The 24,782-nt window shown below is 38.6% G+C and overlaps 1 protein-coding gene, 1 long non-coding RNA gene, 3 other non-coding genes and 1 pseudogene across 5 annotated transcripts; 4 read left to right on the forward strand and 2 right to left on the reverse strand.

Moving 5' to 3' along the window:
• Positions 1-1,224: 1,224 nt before the first annotated feature.
• LOC127755813 (U-box domain-containing protein 70-like) lies at positions 1,225-4,888 on the reverse strand (annotated as a pseudogene).
• Positions 4,889-13,661: 8,773 nt separating this feature from the next.
• Positions 13,662-13,733, forward strand: TRNAP-AGG (transfer RNA proline (anticodon AGG)). Its single transcript has one exon. It is a non-coding gene; the product is annotated as a tRNA-Pro (tRNA).
• An 800-nt stretch (positions 13,734-14,533) lies between these two features.
• TRNAP-AGG (transfer RNA proline (anticodon AGG)) lies at positions 14,534-14,605 on the forward strand. Its single transcript has one exon. It is a non-coding gene; the product is annotated as a tRNA-Pro (tRNA).
• A 328-nt stretch (positions 14,606-14,933) lies between these two features.
• On the forward strand, positions 14,934-15,005 carry TRNAP-AGG (transfer RNA proline (anticodon AGG)). Its single transcript has one exon. It is a non-coding gene; the product is annotated as a tRNA-Pro (tRNA).
• Positions 15,006-15,118: 113 nt separating this feature from the next.
• On the forward strand, positions 15,119-21,658 carry LOC127753873 (uncharacterized). Its single transcript, XR_008012718.1, has 2 exons — positions 15,119-15,591; positions 21,343-21,658. It is a non-coding gene; the product is annotated as an uncharacterized LOC127753873 (long non-coding RNA).
• Positions 16,211-21,309, reverse strand: LOC127753872 (uncharacterized). The gene is made up of 2 exons (XM_052279323.1): positions 17,271-21,309; positions 16,211-17,114 (listed from the first exon to the last, which is right to left on the reverse strand). The coding sequence occupies exons 1-2, from the start codon at positions 20,711-20,713 to the stop codon at positions 16,814-16,816; spliced, it is 3,744 nt and encodes a 1,247-aa protein (XP_052135283.1). The 5' UTR covers positions 20,714-21,309; the 3' UTR covers positions 16,211-16,813.
• Positions 21,659-24,782: the final 3,124 nt, after the last annotated feature.

Below are 24,782 nucleotides of genomic sequence, written 5' to 3' on the forward strand. Positions count from 1 at the left end.
GTGAATCGATGGGCTGGAGTAAATAATTGCCTCATCAAAAATCAGGGCTCAAATCTCTCTGTATTGTTACATACTCTGTGCTAAGCTCCCCAAAAATGGCCCATCTCGAATTAACTATTATCAGGGTCGTTGTGGCAATTAGCTGGGGGAAGGGTAAAAGGGAGAAGTGAACCAGACAAGTTCGATGGATATCCAGAGTTAGACCCACTTACATCCCTCCCTGTCTGCATATAATTATTGGAATTCTTGAATTAGTTGGTAGTGCAGATCAAGGTAATTTCATATGCCATGCAAATGTGATTTTTGCATGACATGTACTGTGGAATTTATTGACAAACTTCTATATTTATCAAAAAAAAAAACTTCTTAAAATAGAAAACCAACCATCGAGACAGATAGACAAATAAGTCAAACAACAGTTTGCTACATGACATAAAAGATTAATTACAAAACCAGGATACAATCAAACTCTGCAGATTAAGCATAAACAAGATAAACAGACCAGGATTGAGCTTACATCTGCATAGCTGCATATGCTGAACCTCAGCTAAAAGTAGCTAACATGATAGAAAAAATAGAAATATGTCTTCTTTCCAAAACAAAATATAGAAATATGCATGCCACCAAACGATTTGATTTATCTGTGTGATTTGTGGCAGTTACTTATTTGAACGGACCATCAGTCAGTCAACTTCATCTGACCCATATAGACATTCTGACTTATTCATTGACTCAATCTCAGGCCACACCTCAATTTCCAAGCTTGGACGACGTTTCCTTTCACTATTGCTGCATCTCAGGCCCAGTGAAACCATCTTTACAGCATCCTGTATAGACGTGTCATCCAACTTCAACTGAGCATCCAAGATTTGAAGTTTCTCCAAGATCATCTTTTGCTTGCGTGTGTCCATTTTTTCCAATTTTTTACCTTCCAATTTATCAACGATGTGCTTTCTTAGGCCCGTTGCACTTTGGCCTGTGACTAGCTGCAGCAGAATGATACCCAACGCGAATACATCTGACTGAGGAGTCAATTTGCCTGTATTCTTGAATTCAGGGTCCATATAGGGACCGCTACCCTTTGGCACTTCTGTAATATGGTTAGGCGTTCCTGTGTCGTTTGTCTGCTGTAACAAACGGGAGATTCCAAAGTCACTGAGCTTGCATATGTTTTCATCATTGAAGAGGATGTTGCCTGGTTTAAGATCACCATGAGCAATTGGATTAGGCTTGGCGTTGTGGAGAAATACAAGAGCAGTGCAGATGCTAGTTGCCACTCTTACTCTTTCTTCCGATGAGAATGATTCCCTTTGTTTCTCATTAATAAGGCGATCTTCAAGGGTGCCATTAGGTAAAAGCTCATACATGAGTGCGAATTTCTCACTGCATGCTCCTCTGAGAGTGATCAGGTTTTGATGCCTTATTCTTTTGAGTATTGCAACCTGAATTTTCAGAATTTTTTTTTTTGGTGCAAGAAGAGCAATAGTAAGAATACATGTTAGGTTTATCTGTCAGACAAATATTAGGTTTGCTAAAAGGTAATGCAAGAAGTTTAATGGTGCTAGAACTTGCTTGAAAGGGTGATGTGAACTGCACATTCTACAGAATAGCTTTATCTGTCGGATAAATATTAGGTTTGCTAAAAAGTTAATGCAAGAAGTTTAATGGTGCTAGAACTTGCTGGAAAGGGTGAAGCCGGGAAGAAAAGGTGAACTGCACAATCTACAGAATAAATTGTTGTGCCTGTCGTTTTATTGATCTATTGGTGCAGAACTGCAGGTAGTGTCTACCTCTATTGGAGTGATCGTTTCAGTAAGTAAAGTACACTATTTAATCAATATTTTGAGCATAAATATCGCAAATGAACAGTACTTGCTGATGATACTGTAGCAGCAGCCTCACACTGAGAATACCCTCTTCAGAGTTCAGAATATTTCCTAAATAGTGTGATTTGTTTTCTAGTATAAGAATTAGTTGTTTGACTATTTCTTCTTTTTTTTTTGGTTTGATCTTACCCATATTTGGTAGGAGAACCCTTTATGCTATGAGGCTAGTGCTATTACAATGAAGCAAGAATAATGAATCAAAGAAGTCCCCATGATCTCTTTCTCCCCTCCCCTTCCAGTTGACAAAATAGTTATCCACGTAATGATAGAATTATTTACAATTTATTTAATTGGTTACTCACCTCTTGCTTGAACTCCCGTTCTCCTTGCCGGCTACTCTCATTGAGAATCATCATAGCAACAGTCTCGTTCCGAAGTTTTGCCTTGTAGACGATGCCATAACCACCTCTCCCGAGACAATGATTTTGGTCCTTTGGGACTGAATCATCTACCTCTGAGGGATTGAACTCGATGAAGCTTACCCCACTACTGGAGTTTGAAGCTTTGTCCTCAATCCATTGACGGAACTGTTCATAAACAATTGTGATGGTTTTCATCCTCTTGAGTTCTTCGCCCTGCCTTTCGAGTTTTCTGCGCTGTCTTTCGAGTTCTTCGCACTGTCTTTCGAGTCTTTTGTGTTCTTCACACTGTGTTTCGAGTTTTGTGCCCTGTCCTAATTCTTCGTGTGGCCTTTCATGTTCTTCGCCATGTCTCTCTTCTTTAAGTTGCTTCTCTTTTCTTTCTAGCTCAGTTGTTTTCCCATGCTCTTCTTTTTGTTCGAGCTGCAATAATCGGAAGAGGTTATCATAGTTCAAAACTACTTCGGAGTTGACGAAGGGCCTATTTAGTTCGCAAAAAAAAAAATTTGGGTGTCACATCGGATGTTTGACCGGAAGGAGTTTTCGGAGACGAATGAAAAAACTAATTTCATAAACTCCACATCATCAAGAAACTAGTACTAGACACTACCCTTCCAATGCAAACACCACTATCCATACTTAAATTTAATGCTACTTATCTCACATGATGTATTGGATGTTGCATAGAAACCATGTCTCATGCAATACATGGTTTCCTTCTCTTTCCTCATTTATTCGCTTGCCACATCATTTTTCATCCTATGTGGCAGCTTATTTAATGCTATGGACACCATCCTAGTCATTGGTTTAGGAATGGCCTTAGGCTCAAAAGATTCGTTTCGCGATTTCCCCCCTAACTGTGCAATTAGTTTTTTTAATCTATATTTAATGCTCGTTAACACGGTCGAAGGTCAAAGCAGAAAGGGTTTGAGCTTCTTTGGCAACTTAGCTATTCTTTGGCAACAGAGCTATTTGCATATGTCCAAAGATTCGATGTGATGTTTTTAGGAAAAAATTTTGGAAACTAAACCAGGCCGAAGGTTGATGCTGCTATAGGCTTAACTCTGCGATGCTAGGGACTTTGAGGATAGTTACAAGTTACAACAATCTTTATTATCAGTTGCTAGTAAAATACAATCACAATCCATATGTTTTGCATCAGAAAGGAGATACATGTAAGAATTATATAATTGTATGGCTAAGTATATTTCTTAACTAGTCTGGAGTTCTATGGTACAAAATGGAAATGCGAATAAATTTATGAAGTATCGGAAATATGTCAGCTGTTAACAACTTATGATAAAATACTTTAGCCACTAGAAGAGGACAAAGCAGCCAAAAGAAATATTGTATACTCCCCAAGTATTAGGTAGTAGGTGGAACTAAATGAAAAAAGATTGTTATTGATTGAGAGAAGAAAATATATGGAGAAATTGTTATATTTTAAGATAAATTTTGAATGCTACGTTGTTATATTTTGAGAGGGAGGGAATACTTTCTAGTCCCTATGCAATTCTTAAAATTGCTAAAAAAAAGCTATTGATGGAAAAAAATACTACACATCATTTTGATCTGTGTTTTTTTGTTTTTGACAAAATAACAATGTAAATATTTTGGTAAAATTATCAAGCAACAAAGGGTGCGACGCAAACTAGTCGAAAGCATCTATTTGAAGCTAAAAGCCCAAAATAGATAGTTGTTTCAACAAACCGGCAGATTGAAAAGTAAAATATAAAAACCATAAGAAGTGTACTTTCTATATCCTCAACTTTCTGGTGAAGGTGCCTCTATGGAATTCTAATAATGAAGGGTCTCTATGTTATTTGCATTTGACTTTACAAAAATAGCTAGGGTAAAGATCCAGCTTTATACTTAAAAAAAGTTGGGATGGTTAGAAGGAGCTAGCCATCCGATATAATTAAGATAGATGGAGCCACATATTTCTAACTTTTCATTTAATCCAAGCAGAAAAATGAGTTCAGGAATTAAACCCAGCTGCAGCGTTCACAACTGAATACCTGCGCCAACCGCGCTAGAAGCGCATGCATCTCAGCCGTCCAATTGAAAAGATAGCAGCCATGATTGCATCATGTAGATAATGCATCAATTATAAATTTACTTTTTATGCTTGAATAGAAAACTACAGTTTTTATTTTTGCTGGTTTAATTAACTCCGTAGTTTTTCTTTTTGACAAAGTAGCATGTAAATATCTTGGTGAAACTAATAAAAGCTCAAAATAGAGTTGCTTCGACGAACCGGTAGATACTTAACTAAATGAACAATAAGTAAATTTATAGAGAAAACTCATTGTTTCTCCATAAGAAGTGTGCTTACTATATCCTCATTTTGCCGGGAAAGGTAATCTACATCCGGTGAAGGAAGTTTTCTTTCTGTATCCTCAGTTTGCCGGGGAAGGTACTCTACATCCGGTGAAGGAATTATTCTTTCTGAATCCTCAGTTTCTCGGGGAAGGTCTACCTCAGGTGGAGGAATTATTTCGTCCTGCGATTAATCATAGCTAAGCATTCTTACTATGTATATCATGGTTTGAACTTTTCTAGCTAGGCTCTTGAGGAGGTACGGAGAGCAACCTGAAAGTTGTTGAGGTTCCCTCTATTTCTAAGAGCACGTACCATCGCCATCCCTGCCGCCAAGAATACCCCTCTCATCTCCATCAGATTTTCTTGGTAGGTGCAACCGATCGGGATCGATTTTGATTTAAGAGAAACAAGCCCGTCGAAAAAAAGAAATTTTAGAGAAGCTAGGCTTGTTTTGTTGGATAGCACGAGGTATAGATCTGTAGATGAACAAAAAAGGAAGAAGGAAAGGTATTGTTTGGTCGTCCTGACTAACACACATTCAACACGCCAACCGCTTGCAAATTGCACTTAACATTTAAGCAACAAAATGTAATTTAATGCAAATGGTTTTAAAAAATAAAATGGGCTCAATAGTATTGAAAGTTTGCGTTATCAGTTTTATAATTCTAAAGTTTTCAAATGGACTTTTACATTTTAGCCCTTTCAAAAGTTATTTTATAAACAGACCCTAGGAAACTTATGAGAACGTATCCTATGCACACATTGTGCACACCAATTAAAAAATATCATAAAAATTCTAAAAAAATGTACATATACTTTTAATACAATTATGTGTAAAGTTTTATTTTTAAATTCATCATATACAGGGAACACCAAAAGGACAAATTCTGACAGATTTATACCCACAAAATTGTCAAATTTTTATCTATTTTGTTATGCCTAAAATATAATGAATTTGAGTTTAAGACTTTACATATAGGTGTAATACTATTAAAGTACTTGTGCATTTTTTTTTCTAGATATTTTTGGTGAAATTTGTTAGTTGGTGTGCACGATGTGTACACGAGAAACCTTGTGTGCGCATGATATTTTTCATGAAACTTTTAGTATAAATTTACCTGGGCATATGCACTAGAGTATAACACCGAGGTTACAATCAACTATGCGGATTAAACATAAACTAGAAAAAACACAGACCAGGCTCGACCGCTCGAGCTTAAATTTGCATAGCTGTATATACTGAACCTCAGCTAACATATTGCGAAGTTTTACAGAGTACATGCTGGTTCAGAAAATTTTTTAAAAAAGTATACATGATACCTAAAGAATTTTATCTATTTGGTTCTTGGCAATTACATTATTTAGAAAAAATAATTTCATACCACAATACATCTTCCTCAATCCTTTTGGGTGGGGCACATCTATATTCTATCTACCTATTTCTATTATATACTAAAAAGTTAATTAAACACCCTACAAACGTTCCTAAAGTACCACACGGCATTCCTATAAACCCTCATAAACCTCCAAGTAACACTTTAAAATATAACCATTGATTTTCCTTTAAATTGATGGGTCCAGTATTTTTAACCATTAAATCTAATTTAAAAACCAAAATCCCCCTCTTCACACCCGTCCCCACCTCCCCTCCATAGTACGTACTTACCCTTGCTCCGGTTGGTTCATACGTACACCCCTCATCTTCTCTTCCGGTTTTGGTTCGTACGTACTCCCCTTATCTCCTCTTTCCTTTCCTAATCTTCGATTTCTATAGCTAAATTTAAGTCACGTATATTTTTTATTATTATTTTATTTATAATCAAATAAATAATTCAAAATCCATGATGTTGTATGGGCTATATATTCATTGAATGGCAACCAAATATAACAAGGAGGAAACATTATTTAATTATAAAAAGGTTGACAACATATAATATGTCACCTTAAATAATTCTACGAACATGCGTTGCTAAATTATAAGATGATATCCAATCTATCTATCTATCTATTATATACTAAATGTTTAACTTCCTATAAACACTTCTAAACCACCACGTGACACTTATATAAATGCTCCTATGGCATCACATGACACTATAATAAATTAGAGAAAATCTAGAAACCCTAAGAAAAAAATAACTATTTTCATTAAAATTAATAGGCCCACCACACCAAGCTGTTAGATTAGATTGATTGTTTCTCTTTCTTACAAATCAGCGCCCGATTTATTTGAGAAAAATCGGGCGCCCCTTTCTTACATGCATGTTATCTGTGTGCACTTCTCTGCAACACATCCACATGCATGCTTTATTTCTCTCTCTTTCCCCTCCCTGCATGCAAGTTTTTTAGCACTCCCTCTCTCCTTCTATGCACCTAATTAGCACATTTCTCTCCTTCTATGCACCTAATTAGCAAGATATAAATCATTTTTTCTTACAAATTACTTACCCAATTCACGATTTGATTGCAGCGTTAAATTCGTCGTGATTAAATCTTTACAAAGAGATCTCGCATGATTATATTTTATTGTAAAAAAAATCTTTTTCAACCGAAAAAACATTAAGTTACAACTGCTGAAACATCACACAATAATAGCTGAAACATCACAAAAATATCTACTGAAACATTCACAGAGCACTGTGTGCAACATTTCAAATGATCTAATGAAACATCAGTTAAATTATCACAAAATATCTGCTGAAACATTCAAATAGCACTATGTGCAACATTCCAAATGACATAGTGAAACATAATAAACTACTTATTGCAACATTTAAAAGAGCATTATGACAAAAAAAACCTTAAAATATTTTTTATCCAAATATAATCATATGAGATCTTATTACGAAGACTTAATTACAACGAATACAACAGTGTAATCGGATCATTGATTGGATGCATAGTTTAAAAGAAGAAAAATATTTAAAGTTTTGCTATTAAGTTAGTGCATGAAGAGTGAGATTGAGGAGAGAGGTAGGAGGGTGTGTTAGATCTAGTGTCCCCGAGGAGCGGTAAGCAACTATAACCGATGAATTGCTTGGAGAAGCTAGAGAGATGGAGACAGAGAATGTGCCAGCAGCCAACACACTAAATTATAGGGGTGGATAATTAGTTGGCTCGGCTCGTTTGAGCTTGTTATCTTAACGAGCCAGCTTGGCTCAGCTAGTTAGCATTAACGAGCTATAATGCTAGCTTAGCTCTGCTTGGCTCATGAATAGGATCGTTAAGCTCGATGACGAGCTCTATCTCATTTTTACCATATTAATAATTTTAAATTTAGCATTTTGTCATATATTAACATAATAACAAAAACTAACTAATAAAGAACTCAATAAATACGAATAGTTTGTAACTAAAAGACTAAGCACTAATTAAGAAGCACCGATATCTTATACTAATGAGCTAAACAAGCGGATCGTGAGCTAGTTCGTTAAACTCACGAGTTAGAAGGGTAACTCAGCTCAACTCCGAGTTCAAGGTGATCCAAGTCGAATTCGCTACATAACTTCATTTTTTTTTCACCCTTACATGTATCAATGGCTGGGAAAATATTAGGTATTTTTTTAGCGTTGTAGTTTACTCCCTCTGTCCTATGTAAAACAAATCTAAGACTAGACGTAACATATTCTACTAAGATGAATCTGGATAGAAGTATATCTAGATTTATAGTATAAAAATATACCATATCTAATGCTATGGTTTTTCAAGATACGGATGGAGTACATAAGAGCGATAGTACTCTTTGGTGGAACTTCGAACAAAGATGTCAGGACCTGCCCGAGGTTCCGAAAAGCAACAAGAGCCTTTTCGCAAAAGAGCGGCTCGTCCGTGGCCCGAACATACCTGGGGCTCAAATCCAGGGGAGGACCGGGACGGGAGGCCCGCGCGTCAATAGCGAAAATCGGTGTGTGGGACTCGGAAAACAATGGTCGGTGATTCCTCGGGTGGTGAACTGGTGATGATACTCCGGCCAAGGTCTCTGCTGACCTTGACCGTTTCTAATTAATGGCGTTTGAAGCGGCCATGGAGGAGATCGATGGTACGGTAGCTATCCACGACACCAACGGAGAAAGTGAGAAACGATGGGCAATCTCGTTCGTTTTTTAGGTTATTCTTCGGCCTCGGCCGGCGTCAGTACTGCCGCTGCCTGCAGCTAGCACGTCGTCCCACAATGGATTTGCACATGTCCTCGGTGCCTGATCCCAAGCCACAAGCCACATGCTCCCTTCGTTTTAAAAAAATTTAATTCTAAGTTTAAATCTATATACATTATATTTAGATTTAAATCTAGAATTAGATTAAGGAGTATAGATATGCCATGTAGTGCTCCCACAAGATTAGTTTATCACCAAGCCGTACAAAAATATCCTAACAGATTCTTGTTCTCCTTTTTTTTTTTAATTGACAGTTAGAATCTCACGTTTCAACACTGACGCATGGAACAGATTTTAAAGTTGTCATACTAATCCGACTATTAATTGAATGAAGTTGTAAAAGAGACTTAATTATCTGCTGTTTATACTAGTAGTATTTCCGAAGTATACGTTGCCATTTGCCATAGACGTTGAGCGGCGCACATTTTCTTCTGCTTGGTTAATTAACTGATTGTGGCTACTCTCAAGCAGGGTTTACAATTTTGGAAAAGACCGAAATTTTGGGTTAAAAATTTTCATATTTTGAGTTAACAGTTTAAAATTTTAAAATCCAAGTTAAAAGTATTCAAATTTGAGTTGATTTAAAAAAAAATAAAATTGAGTTGAAAGTTTTCAAATCTAAGTTAAAAGTTTTCAAAATCTTGACTTGAAAGTTTTAAATCTAAGTTGAAAGTTTTTAAATTTGAGTTGAATGTTTTAAATTTGGGGTATAAAGTTTTAAATTTCGGTAGATTTTTTTAGAATTTAATTTGAAAGCTTTCATTATATTTAAAGAAACAACCAAACATTAATTACGGCCTAATTACAAAAAAAACCCCGAACACTAATTACGGAGAAAAAAATCGAATTAATCGTGCTAATCGGCCCTAAAATACAGTGCTACTCATGTTTCTTTATGTTTTCGATTTTATCCTAAGCTAGCAAAACGTGGACGCCCGCCGGTAACTCATCTCGTGCAAACGTGCTAATTAGTCTTCTCGGTAATCAGCTAGGCGTACCGGTGAACTCAGAGATGTCGTAGCCGCAAAGAATAAAATTTAAAAATATACAATTTTTACGTTTTTATGATTGCTAGGAAAAAAAATACCCGTTGCAAAACATATGTTTTTAGTGATACAACAACTTATAGGAGCCGAGAAATAAATAAAAACAGTAGTATCGCTATACATTATAATTGAAAAAAATAATGAATATCTTTTCTTGATTTTGGACCAAAGCCTATTTCTTCGTTACGTTTTCAGCTTACCTCCCTCCGCTCAGCCTATCTCTCTTCGGCCCAGCCCACAAGTAGAGCCGCAGGCCGCTCACATAGCCAACTCGTGTCCTCAACCTCCGGAAAACAGTCCTTTACCTATATGACGTGGAAGCCTATGTTCTCACCATATGACGTGGAAGCCTCATCAAATTTGATCGAATGTTTCTCAATCTCCCAAAATTGGTTGAGGGTTTTCATCCACTCGATCTTCTCTTTCCGATCAATGTTTCTCGATCTCCCAAAATTGGTTGAGGGTTTTCATCCACTCGATCTTCTCTTTCCGTTTTTCATAAAATCGGACAAAAAGTCTGAGAAGCTCGACAATAGGCCATCATCAATGGAGTGACGAATTGAAGACGAATTGAAAGAGTAAATCATGGGGAAAATAAATGAGGGAGGAACGTCAGAGCCTATCTTCCCATCAAATTTGATCGAATGTTTCTCGATCTCCCAAAAATTGGTTGAGGGTTTTTATCCACTCGATCTTCTCTTTCCTTTTTCATAAAATCAGACAAAAAGGCTGGAAAAAAAAAGAGAGTAGTGGGAAATTGATTTTGCAATCATGGAGGAGGAAACATACGGAAGGTAGATCGACTGAGATCAGACAAAAAAAAAAAAGAACCGAGAACTAAAAAAACCAAAAGGCCGAAAAAAAAGGAATTCCACATACGTAAAAATACTAATCGGACCAGAAAAACCGGCCGAAAAAAAGAAGACGGACAAAAAAACAGGAAGCTATTAGGTATAGATATAGATAAATTAGAGATAAAAATAAATATTAGAAAACCAACTGGAACACAGATGACGTATCAAAATTTTAACGGAAACATATTCAATTTTTATAATAGTAGAGATATACATGATTTTGAAAGATTTGTGAAAATATACACGTACATGATTCGGAGATGTGCGGCCGGTTATTTTGCGTGGCACGGAGGTAGCGAGACCAATAGCCGGAATAATCCTGCGACATCGGTGCACAGTACCACATTGGTCCTGCGGGCCAGTCACGCGGCACCGCATATGTGCGTATACTGCATGCATGTGTGTAACTTGGCTGCTCAGTCGTGCGCCCCGCGTCGCGGATTGTTCCGGACGTTGGTCTCGCACTCCCGCGCCTTCATGCTGTGTAAAATAATCTGTCATTTTTGAACTGCGGAACGCGTATATTTCGATAAATCGTTCAAAACCTTTTATAATCGTACATAAAAAATAATGTATATTTTTAAATTTTATTCTAGCCGCAAATGCTCCGCCGCCACGCCACCGCGCGGTCAGTCGCCCGCCTCTAGTCCTCTCTCCTCCTCTCTATAGTAAGTAGTACATGTATAATTGTATATACGTATGTGTGTATTATATATACGTATGTATAAAATTTTTATATGTATATATATATTACAATTTTTTATATGTATACACTTTTACTATAAAAAAATACATGTATATAAAAATTATATACGTATTTTTATAAAGTTTGTATACGCCCATATAAAAAAGAATAATACACGTATATAAACACATATACAAACTTTGTAACGTATTAAAAAAACCAAAAAGTGGGAAAGAAACCGGAGAAAATATCAACTTCGTATTTATATTTGTATATATACATGTAAGAAAATACATGTATATAAAGTTTATATATGTGTATACAAACTTTATAAACATGTATATACACGTAATCACGTATGTAAACTTTGTAAAGTAACAAAAAACCGAGAAAGAAAACCGGAAAAATGGAAAGAGAAACGGAGCGAAAAATAGGGAAGCGCGCGGCGTCCGCCGCCCCTCTTTGCGCGCGACACGTGTTCGCGCGTGGGGGTGTGTGTGGTGGGCCATATGCGGTATGCCGTGTGCCCCTGTCGTTTCGAAGATAACAAATTAACGGTAAATATAGGGGCGCCTACGTCTTTCCAGCCACAATCACCACCGTGTAAGATCGATCCAACGGCGCATGGAGAAGAGGCCGCGAGATCGCTAAAATTTTCCCCATTTCCCGTCGCCGCCGCCGCCGCCGCCGCTCGCCGGAGCTGCGCCGCCTCCCGATCTTCCCGGTCCCTCTCCTCCCTTCCAGAAGCGGCCAAGACCAACGGCCTCGCCCCCGCTACGTGAGATCGCTGGTGCCCTCGTAGCTCCGATCCAGCCTCGCCCCCAAGCCAAGGAGCGAATTCAGGTATTGCTTCTTCTTTTTCTCCCCAGATTGCTGTGCACGGATTTGCGGTAAGATGGGGGAAGTAATTTTTTTGGAGCTTCCAGTAAAGGGTCTGATTGCCTGACCCTTCCCTTGCCATATCAAGAACGCGGCATCAGCATGTTCTAGTATTCGTACAGATTCTAGCCTGAAGCTGACTTTTGATGATGGATGATTCCTGCAAAGTTGCTTGATGTTTTTAGTGACTGAGTTCACACTATCATATTGGGTAATTAATTTGGGTAAACTTCATCGTCGGTCATAATGTATCATCCTCTGTTTAGTTACATCACTGATGGTCTTGATTTCGCAGTGTGTTAGTTGTTAGTTTTGAGTTCAAGTATGAAGACGTGTTGTTAGTGCTTTATACTAGTAGTATTTGGTAAGCTCATGCTCACCTAACAACATTTTGTTTCTTCAGATTTTCTATGGAGATTTAGCTTTCATCAAAACAAAAACAACAATATGCATTATGCACGAATTAAAATGGCGTGTACTATAGTAATTTGTCTCAGACAATTGGTAAAGATTGCGGTTTTTACCTATACTGTCTATTGTTTTCTATGTCTCTCCCTGGATCGCCAGTGGTAGCTGAAATTGGGGCATTCAGCATGAGGTACAAAAATTATAATACATTGTGATGTAATAGTAGAGGGCAATATGTAAGGCAGTCAGAGTCACAAGCACAATTAAAATGTAAAACCTGTTATTTCTGATATATGGAAATGGGGAAGCTCTGCTTTCCTAGTTAAAAAAAAAGAACACAATTAAAATATACCTTTTTTTTTGTAAAAGTGAAATTGTAAATTCATTTGAGGTAAATGTCCATGCACATTCCTTTTCTTGTTTATTGTGTTTGCATATCTGGACAAGTCAAGTATGAACCATTTCAGATTTGTTGAAGATAACGCATAGGTCACTGCTTGAACATGCATCAGACTAATGTGTAACTGCAAGGCTGTTTGCCACAAATGTGTAACAACATTCGATATCAAAATTGTTTGGTCTTTAATAGAGCTATCATGGCCACTTGTAAGAAAAGAGGAACCATCAGCCTTAGGATAACCACAATGGTTGGGAGCTGCCTGAACTGTCAAATTTCTTTAAAACATCATAGGATGTTTGATTATGTTGCATCTGCCCAAAGTACGATAGAATGCCATTTAGAGTTCTCTCTACTTTCTTATGACCACCTTATCAATTTATCCCCATGGGTGCTACCTTATGAATTTTGTAAAATAATAAGTATAACACATGTTAGTATAAAGATCAAGTGTTAATTGGTCATCTTAGTTGGAATGCGTCGGAATCATAAAGAAAGTAATCTGATGTTATTTACTTATGTTAAGTTCTTTCATACTAGTAATATCTGCCCATGTGCATTGCTAACAAAATGTTAACCCAAACATCACCCACATTAAATAAATCATTTACCACTGTACTGACCCAGTTTTCCATGTCCCAAAACTTTGCACATATGCAAAGCAGACAGATGGGGATTTAGTCTAGTGGTAAGATATTCGCTTAGGGAGCGAAAGGTCCCGAGTTCAATTCTCGGAATCCCCAGTCTGAAATTTTTTTTGGGAAGTTTGATGTGAAGAACCAAATATTGTAGAATGATATTCAGAAATAAGATGATAAGGTCTGGAGTCTGGACAATGGAATCTGGACCACACACAGGTTCTGACGATAAGGTGTAGGACTGTATGCCAGAACTTCACAAGTTGTTGGATTATATGCCTACAACTACAATTGCAAGGTAAATGGCATAGCAGCAATTTTATTTGCCAACCTGTTAGTTGGGCCAGGAACAACATTTGATATCACACTTTGACAGATTCTGTTCTTTTAATCAAACTTCATATCAATAACGTATCGCAAATTGTAGAGCAGAAGGCCATCCCTGCCAAACAGCTCAGCACCACCTGCATTTGTATGTGATAAAACATTGATTTTGTTTATGCTGCAATGAATCTTGAACTAGAAAGCTGCACAGTAGCATTCACCCTTTTTTACTGTAACTGATCAATGATCACTTAGCAATTCCTACATCTTCATTTATGTTTCTGTGAACTTACTGAATTTGATTGCAGCGAGACAGACAGAAGTCAATTACTTCTGATCTCAATATAAAGATCTGGGTGGTTGGACTTGTCAGTTTTATTTTAGGAGCCTTGTATGGAAGTAGATTGATCCGATGCAATTATGTTTACTTCACTTTTTCCACAGAACATCTCCTTGCTTAATCAGGCCTCTGTCGTTACTCCAATTCATCGAGCTGCTACCTCAAACAGGCTAGAGAATTTGAACATTATTCATATGTATATTCATGTATGAAAATTTGCAGATTTCCATATAGCACAGCTGGGGATTTAGTCTAGTGGTAAGATATTCGCTTAGGGAGCGAAAGGTCCCGAGTTCAATTCTCGGAATCCCCAATCTGAAATCCCTTTTGCAATGCATGTCAAAGTTTTTTCTTTTCCAGAGAGAGAAATGCATGTGAAGGCTATCTATATGTTTGTATGATTTTCAGTGGTCTGGACTCTGGAGAGATGAGGTTTTGGACCACAAGTTTGATGAGGTCATGAGGTTCAGGTATTGTGTTTGTGCCTGAAATGACACTAAATGCCAGGATTGGTATTGCTGTTAGTTTGTACATACTTGGCATGTGAAGATGCATGTAGCACAGAGGCTCTCGCAGCATAATACTGTTTTTGAATCTGAAGTTTTGATATTATAGTTTGCTATAAAAATCAAGCAAACAAAGGGCATTTGGTCTAGTGGTATGATTCTCGCTTAGGGTGCGAGAGGTCCCGAGTTCAATTCTCGGAATGCCCCTATTACTGTCATTATTTTTATTTTTATCTAAAAGGAATTCCGTTCCGGATCGCCAATTTCTGGTCCAAGTTCTCCCCAACTGACAGATTTGTTTTCCCGATTTTGTTCTTCTTTCCCCTTCTTGATTCATGCAAGACTTGTCATACATCTTGCCAAACTCTTCTCAAATTCATTAGTTCATTCCAATTGTCATTAAAAAAGAAAGCACATTCTAACGTGCATGTGAAAAGTGAAAGATCTCCTTTTCAGTTAAAAAAAAAAGAAACAAAACACCGGAAGCGGCATCATATCGTGATTTCAATCTGAAAATAAGAACATTGAACCAATTGTCTGCATTCGCTCGTGGGATACGAGGGGCTGAGGGCGCCTTGGCCCTGGTCGATCGCTCCAAATTTTCGAAACAAGCCCTTGATTTGTTTATATTTACACAAACAAAAGAGCAAAGTGAAAGGTTCAGTTGTTCACCGGTTGTTGGCCGTCCCTTCCCGCCGGAGGAGGAGGAGGAGATGGGCCATCCGGCGGCGGGGCGGGAGGAGCGTCGGCGGAGACCCATGGCGTCGCGGGCTGCCCGCCGCGGAGATCACTGGTACGCCGTCTATCTCTATCCTCACCCCCGTTTTACTCCTTTGTTGTGTGTGTGTGTGTGTGTGTGTGTGTGGGGGGGGGGGGGGGGGGGGGGGGGGCGTATTTGTGTGTCGTGTCTCTTGCACGCTGGGTGTTCGACGGAAGTCCTCAACCAAAAAAAGAAAAAAAAAACTTCTTGATTGCTTATGTTATGCGGCCGATTGTAGGTCTAGTTGATGCAAATTCCCTCCGTCCAAAACAAACAAACTTAGTATGAGATGTGACAGTATTAGGTTTGTTTTCCAAATGCTGTTATGTGTGCCCTCTGGTCAAGCATGTAGTGCGCAGTTGGTGAGTCTGACATATAACTATAAGAACCTTTAGACTGTAATGCATACAGTATAACTGAAGGAAAGACAAATCATTTACACATAGAAAAACTTGTCCTTGTTCTGTACTGCTCATTTGCTGCCCCTAACTGTTAGTAAATAATATAAATTGTCGCTCGCATAGTGAAAACTCCATCCGTCCTAAATTATAAGGCTTATATTTTTTTACATGGTCTTCAATAAACCATTAATTTATTCCATGTTATGTTCCCAACAAATATGAAATTAGAATCATATGAAAGTACTTTAAAATATGAATCTAGTGATAGATATAACATGCAAAATACTTAGCATATTTATGGTTAGTATGATTGTTAGTCAAACTCACTGAGTTCGATTTTTCTTAAAAAGAGGGCACCCTATAATTTGGAACGGAGAGAGTATAACCCTATAGTGTTGTTGAAGAACATACATTAATAAGTCTGTTTTCTACAGAATTATTTTCTTTTACAAAATGGTACTCATTATATTGTGGTACCTATGTAAGTATTTCCAGAATTTTCTTTTTTGCTTTAGTATTTACAGCTCATTACATAATGGGGGGTACTTAAATTCTGTCATAGACCACAATGAGCTGCAAATACTAAAGTAAAAAAAAGCAATATAATGGATGGAGCTAACTATCCAAGATCCAAGCCCTTTCACATTTTCACTTTATGCTGTAGGAGTAAGCACAATGAATCCCCGCAAAAAGTAGGAAATCAAATTGTGATGATTGCTGACAGCAAAACGAATCATCCAGCTGTCCAACATAAAATCATTTCAGTCATTGGAAATCTGGCATTCTTTTTCTTTTTCTGAGAAAGGCATTTGACGTTCTTAAGAATATTACTCTTTCTTATCCACTTTGCATGTTCATGCTTCTCTAAATCCATGGTTGGTTTGTGTATGTGTTTCTAGACTCCCTTTAACCTTTGAGTGTGGAACTCTTTCATAGAAAAGAATGTAGGCCTCACATTTTAATACATTTTCGAACAGAACTTCTTCAACCTTCTCATCATTTGCAAGAAACCATGAATGAGTGTCACTGCTCTCCCGCTTCTGGCCTCCAGTCCTGCTTGCTCTTACATAGGCAAAATAGTGCCCGTCATCCAACTTTTGACCTCCGTGCACAATTACCGCTACAAGGCAATATTTGTACTCATTGTCCAGATATCTGAACATCAGAGAAATGAATAATGGTTAAAAATATTTTTTTTTGAAGAAGTTATCACCAAAGTTATTGGCACTATGATCTTATCGTGTATCATATTGGATCAGTATTGAAAAAATATGAGCTATGTTATATTCAACTAAGTAGAAGTATTAATACCTGGTGTCCATATATTCGGTTATATCAAGTGTCTCCTGAAAGATCACATGTTCTTCGATCTTTCCTGACCCATCATCGTGAACGAATTCAAATCTCTTCAGCTGAATGGTTAGTACAGGTGGTGCCTTGTTAATGCGATATTTAATTGTTGCAACTCTTCTTATCTTTTTTCCCTCCTTTGGTTTGTTGTGGTATTGATCCATTTGACGTGCATTGCAATCCAGCAACGGTAGCTTCCCTTGGTGCTGATTTTGCGTGATAATTTTCTTCCCAGCTGAATAGCTGAATTGCTCCTTTTGGTGTGTTCCACTGTTCAGCTGCTCGGTTTGGTCATCAACTGTTGAATCTGTTTGGCTTGCAGAGGCATTTTCATTAGCAGAAACAGAACATTCCTTACACTCCCAATCATCTATCTCCCCAGTGGTATATAAATCTAAGCAGTCCTTCATTGATACAGGCTCATTTGATGGTATTGCTAGACTAAGAACAAGAGCCTCAGTGGTAATTGAATGGTGCCCACATTGTATGCTGGAAACAGATTTAACCACCTGGCCGTTGAAGAGCGACTTAACTGTGGAAGGGAAGTGCATACCCTCAGGTTCCTCATTAATTAGATCATTTAACAAGGAGTGAAGGGCATGATTGCTGTCCCCCATGTCACCCTGATTGATATCTTCATGCCTTGAGCACATAAGTTGGAAGAGCTTCTCGGTCTCCAGCGTACTCTCTTTATAATTAATAGTATCCACGAAGAGCTTCTTCAATTCCAAATGAAGGGCTCTTCCTGGAGGAGGGTCCTGTTCTAACATCCTGCTGCGCAGCTCACTGAGTGCGAGGAGGCTCTGCAATACCGCATTGAAGTAGCATCTGTTCCCAATATTCTGCATCTTTCTAACCACATTTCCCTGCCCATTTGCCAAGCCTGACCTGTGTCCTCCATTCGGTGTTGTTGTAGTTGGCATTTGTTGTCTGTCACCTGCAGCTTGCTGCATCTCATGCACAGGCTGAACGTTGCTGTTTTCAGCATTGTTATTCGGAGTTGCTCCTGGGGCATTGTTATCAGGCACATCTTCCACTGGCCACAACATGCTCTTCTCTATTCCACAATGCCATAGTAGTGCCCAGATGTGGGTTATGAACTCCCCTCCTGACTCGAGGCATTTTTTATGTGCTGATGCATTCCAACTAGGGGCGAGGTGTATAAGTAATTCTGTCCATACCCCAGATAGGATCTCCCAAGAGTCTTCATTCTCCTCTTTCATCAGTTTATCAGCCAATTTTGCCCCTTGTCGCAGAACATCTTCATTTATGTTTTCTTCCCCAACATTTTGGGTATTGTTCTTTTCTTTGGGCATCAATTTATCATACCTTTCCTGTAGAGACTCACAGCCTTTAAGAATATCATCGTGAGCAAGTGTCACGGCTTCTTGAAAAATCATATTGGGCACAAAAAAGCTGTCAGGGATCAGGTCAGGCTTTGAAACCAATAGATATGCACAGTATCGCGACAAGCTATTCGTGATGATATATCTTTCCTGCAGCTTACCGGGCAATTTCTTTTCATCCATAAGATACAAGCTGGAACTGAAGCAATTTGTGAAGCACGATAATAGATAGCACAAAAATCCTGGTTTGCTTAAATCAACACCTTCGTTTTTAGCAAGCTTAATCTCACAGATGCTGGTAGCTATGTGCCACACAAGAATAGTGTGGGTGCATGTCTGAAGCTCAGAGCATGCCCATCGGTAACATTTCCTTTTATCATCAAGCAGTGAGATAACCACCTTGGGCAGATGGCCGGCCGTAAGGTCTATAGAGTTGAGTTTCTCCAGGATGGCATGTTTGACACATTCTGGAATATCAATGGGGTTGCTGAGTTTTGCCCCATTGTCCTTCTTTGGAACCATTCCTGTAGATATCTTGTGAATCAGATTCCAAATTCTGGGTCTGTCGTCATATGACTCCAGGAAGACATATTGATCGATTTGTCCATGCCACCTGTTAGCAATAATGTTAGATTTGAAGAAGGATAATATTAGGTTCTCCATGCAGCGGTTTCTGGTACGCTCATCATCCCATCGCGCATACATGCACACAAGGAGTAATCTTGTCCAATCTGACAGTAAGTAAGTAACCATCTCCCAGATCTCCTTGAACGGCATGAACAACATGAATACCCATGTGATGATCATGTCCACATTGACACCCTGCTTCAGATGAACCAGCTCACCCTCCGGGGGCTTATAGACCTTACGGATGTCAATGGAAAGCCAGCATATAACGCAAAATGTCACCATGGATGCAAGCAAGCTCCAGGAGAGCGAAGTTAGACCAGACCAGAAGACCATAGGATAGCGGGTGCTGAAGTAATCATTCAGGAAGGCCAGCTGCTGCTCCATGATCCCAAAGGCATGATTGGCATCCTTCTCTTCAATGATTCTCCTCTTGACTAGATTTATATTTATGCGAAAGGTGCCCCTTTGCAGCTTCACATCCTCAAGCCTGCAACGGAGTAGCCTGGACAATGCGAAGGCGAGGGACAGATCCTTTTGGTCCTTGCCTTGAATGATGCTCCCTGAATTGTTGGGGCTGGGAATGTTGTCACAGGAGCATAGCAGGTGCCTGTGACATCCCCAAATCTTATCTAGTGTGATCAAAGATGATCTTGTAATTGTCTTGGACCCACTAGTAGCGTGGTGGTTGCCTCGCTCGCTGCTTCTTCGCTGACTGGTAGCTTCCAAATCTTCTTTTTGTAAGGAGGTAGTTCTATTATTTATATTCAGAACATACCGAGGTTTCTGTAACTTGACCCTTTCTCCATAGACTAAGTACTTGAAGCCTTCCATTGTCCTTGGGCTGCATTCCTCAGGTTTCCAGTTGTTAGCTTCACGCATGTACTCTGAAACGAGCTCTGAACTCCTGCCATGCCAGTTGGAATTGATGGCCAGAGTACGTGAATGGAATCTGTACCAGCTCCTCAGCATCTGGAGAGCCCAAAGACACCAGAGTGGTAGCGCAAATTTGGAGCCGCGCGACAAATTCAAGAATGCTGATCCAAGAAGCTTCACCACATTCCTCCACTCTGTGAACCGTCGCCCTCGACTGTCAGGAACACCATAACCAGAGATGAAGTCGACACTGTACCGAAAATTGACAAGCACAAGGGCCCAGACGGGGAACAGTTGATTCTTGAAAGGTGCAGTTTTCATAGCTCCCAGCAGGTATATGACTATGGAGTCAGAGACAGCATCGAGGATGGTAAAGATGGCTTTCATGGTCGCATTGTGGATGTGGCGACGAAAAATGTCCATGATGAACATCACAAGGAACAACACTGTGACCAGTACCACCAGGAACTCGATCCGAAACAGGATAAACTTCTTCTGGTTCAGCATGACAAACAGCGATGACACCAGATCACGGATCTCATGGAGGCCAATCATTTTTCTTTCCTCGCTTCTCTGTATGCTGGCCCTTAGAGTCAGACCCTGCAAGGCCAATTCATTGGATGTTTACAATAAGCATGGATTTTAGTTAAAAGGAAATTGGCACATTTGTTCATACTCATATGTGCCGATTCGTTAAAAAAAATCTATATTGGATGTTTTACAATTCATTGGATTTTTTTCTTTGTATGGTTTTCTGTACTTGTGCAACTCCTTTTACTCCTACTATATGCAACACTCTAAGTACCGGTTCGTTAAAAGAAAACATGAACTGGGTTTGAACAAAATATCACTGTGTAGAAAGGGTGTCATCAAATTTATGTATTGTTTGGCTAAATTTTCTGATTTTGTATGAAGGCATATGCTCAATTATGGAAATCAAGTGTGTGATATTTCTCTAAGGCCATTTGGTGCATCCATACTGCAGTGTTTTGAGGAAGATGTATACATGCTTAATTATGGAAATCCGGCCAAGTGTCTGGTATTTCCTACATTTTGGTATATCCAAACTGCAATGTTTGGAGGAGTTTTGGTCATATAAGCATTGGCTTGATACTGCTGTATGAATTTCGAGGGTCGTCTCTCTCCAACTTGAGGTGAATATGACTCAGTTTTCTCCTTTTCAGGGAATCAGGATTTTTAGAAGGTGAAATTATGGTGTATCAAATCAATGCAAAGCATACATTGGATCCAATTGGAACTCTCAAGTTGGTGCTATGTGTATGTGAGCCCACTCCTGGGAAGAGTGGGTTAATGCGGATTTGGGAAGAGGGGGTTAATGTGGATTTGTGTGTTTTTTTTTTAGAAATGGATTTTCATTAATCCGGCCTCTATATTCACGCTTGGATTTTGGATATTAATTAGAAAAGCTAAAGTACGTATCATGCTTGTGAATGATCCAATCATACAACGCAAAATACTCAAGAACGACTTAGATCGATACATTTGACCAGGTACGGTGAAGTGGTGAGCAACTCGTACCTCGACTCGATCTGCTTCTCGCACCTAGCTAGCAGCTGATGATCGACGATGCCTGGATCCAGATATACGGATGATCGGTGTGGAACGTATGCTTGCCAATTCCAGGCGACCCCTGTTTTAGAGAGACGAGATGTTACCCTATATAGGTTGGGTAAGTTAAGTTAGAATGCATTGGGTGGAATCATAGACAGTAGCTACGTATACCTTCACCGCGAAATCATTGCAAAATTGAACTACAGTAGTAAGTTTGCTTCTCTAGGTTGTAGTCTTCGTTTATCATTATCAATTCGTTTCGATCTTGACCGTCCAGTAGTCAATTTAGTGTGTGTATTTAGGTAGTTGTCTATATCCCCATATGATCGGATCGATGAACAATAAATTCTCTACTTCCGACTATGCTCAAACAAAATAATTTCTCAGCTCCGTCGGTCAGTTGTGTGATCCAGATGATGGTATAGTATATTAATTCCTCGTAACTAAAAAAAATTGGACCTGCAACCGCGCGGCTAATTTACTGACAAGAATATATATACATGTGCTACCGGCGCAACTATTGCTTTTCCTGGTGTTTCTTCCACGAAGATAGTTGACTTGGGGGAAAACTATTGCTCCAGTCAGGAAAACAAATGCTTTTAGCCTAACTTTAAAAATAGCTGGGCATCGATGCTTTTTAAATGTTGTTTGTATGAATCATATGTATATATATTGCCTTCATTTTTCAATAGATGACGCTGTTAATTTTTGATACATTTTTAACCATTCGTCTTATTTAAAAAATTTTATGTAATTTTAATTTACGTTGTTGTGATCACAACAAAGTAAATTATAATTACTTTATTGTTTTATCGCTAAAAGTATTTAGGTATTTAATCATTTAAGCATGATTTATCACTGTGAGTTGTTTTATCACTAATCATGATTTATATCTTATACATTGGCACAAAATTTTAAATAAGATGAATAATCAAACATGTGTCAAAAAAGTAACGGCGTCGACTATTCAAAAACGAAGGAAGTATGTAGATAGATTTATCTCAAAAACATACTTTCTCACTTGATCGCCGCCATTAGTGGTGGATGTTCAGTTTTTTTCGTTCTGCTCGGCTTGGTTTCTTTGACTTATGTTAAGATCGGTTTCGGTAAAATAGAGAAACCAAAGTAGCTAGCTCAAGAAAAAAGAAGTAAAGTCCAATTACCGAACAGGAGATGATGCCTACACGTCTGTTACGCGACTTGTTGTCCGAGCCGTCTATCACAGGGTGGATCCAGAATAAGATCAGAGAGGACTCATCTCCTTTCTCCTCCAGTCCCCTTCCTCCCCTCTCTCCTTCTATCAATAGTGAGGGGAGACTCAAGTTCCCCTAGCACCCACGTACAAGTGTGGGACCCTGTTATACATGCACATGGCGCACACAACTAACAAAGGTCATGTGGGAGACGACAATGTCACACATGTGTGTACTAATAACTCGGGACGAGATGGCTAACCCACTCCTACGCAAGGACTTCGGCTTCTTTGGTATGGAGAAGAGTACCGTGTCCTATACCAGTTGTAGACTTGAGTGTTGTTTGAAAACTTACTAACGACAATCCTCTTGGTACCTCCTAAGGAAAACTCTTGGTTCCTTCTTGTAAAACTTTTAAAAGTTGTGTTCGGGTACCTCTCCTCCATGTATGAAAAACGGGGTTGCTCATTAACATATGATTAATTCATTATTATCTAAAATAATACGATTTTTTAAGTAACTTTCATGTAGAATTTTTTTTTACAAAAAAACGCATTATTTAGCAGTTTGGGAAATGTGCACATGGAAAATGATCGAGTATAAGTTGGGAACTTTCACATTATAACACAGCCTTGAGAAGAAAAATAGTACAAGCTCAACTTCAAGGCTAAATAGTCTTTGAATACTGCTAGTTGATAAAAGATAAAAAGGGAAAGATCAAGATCTATTGCGGTCTTCTTGGAAGCACATCTGCACATGGTTTTGCACGTGCCCGCCACGCCGTAAATCCATGCTAGCTTGTTTATCGTATTATATAATATGTATATGAGCTTGGTTGGATGTTGATCTCTGTTTTTGATGTGCCTACCCTTAATTTTATCTCTGTACCATGATCTGACTGAAGTTTTCATTTTGTCGTGTGTGAGCGTTTTGGGGTCTAGTTTTAAATTAAGATTTGGTTTCTAAGTAGCAACGTTACACATTTATACGTATACTCCCTAAGTGCGGGCTCCTTTTGCACATGTATACCCCTTCAATGTATAGGGCTCCTTTTGCATATGTATACCCCTTCAATGTATAGTGCGTATATGTATGGGGAAAAAAAGGGAGCAACACAGAGTAGAAATAATGTATCTATCGCTAAAAAAAAATCAAGTCAAAACTCAATATACCTAGTGAGAAGACAAGAAAAGCAAATTCTGTTGTGAGTAGGTGCAGATGTTGTTCAGGATGCAAATTTATATATTTTGTTTGATGTATATGTGGAGATTTTATGGTATGGTTTATATCTGATATATCAATTCGTAATAATTGTTTGTAGTATTTTTGAGGCAATAAGAGGACATCTCTTGAAGAGTTTAAAATAATTTTCCAGAGCTATATGTCAGACAACAACAATTAATATACGTAGCGGTATGTAAGAGGCTATTTGTTTGATGTCCATAAGTTGCTACACTTGTAGTTAGCTAGACAAGTTTGATCATGTTAGATGAGTGTTTGTTTGACTGACACAAGCTAGTATGGCAAGATTCTTCTTCTGCAATCTAGGTCCGAAAAGTGTGGTATGGTTTCACTTTGTCTAAGATTTTGATGGCTCCACCTTTGGCAAGTTTGGTAAAAAAAAAAGGAAAAAGTATAGCAAACCTAGACAATCTTAGTATATGAACCAAATAGCCCCTTAATCGATCTCGCAAAAGTGAGAGAGCTTATTTATCCTCCTACTCTCCACTCCCACCACTGCTTCGTGCACCCTAAGTGGCCTATGCAGTGATGGTTGGGTTCCTGGTGGCCGTGGGTGGTGGTCGGGTTCCTTGCGGTTGTGGGGAATGGATATGTTGTTCTCCCTAACAAGGGTCCTC

Source organism: Oryza glaberrima, chromosome 11, assembly GCF_000147395.1.
Source record: "Oryza glaberrima chromosome 11, OglaRS2, whole genome shotgun sequence".
NCBI lineage: Eukaryota > Viridiplantae > Streptophyta > Magnoliopsida > Poales > Poaceae > Oryza > Oryza glaberrima.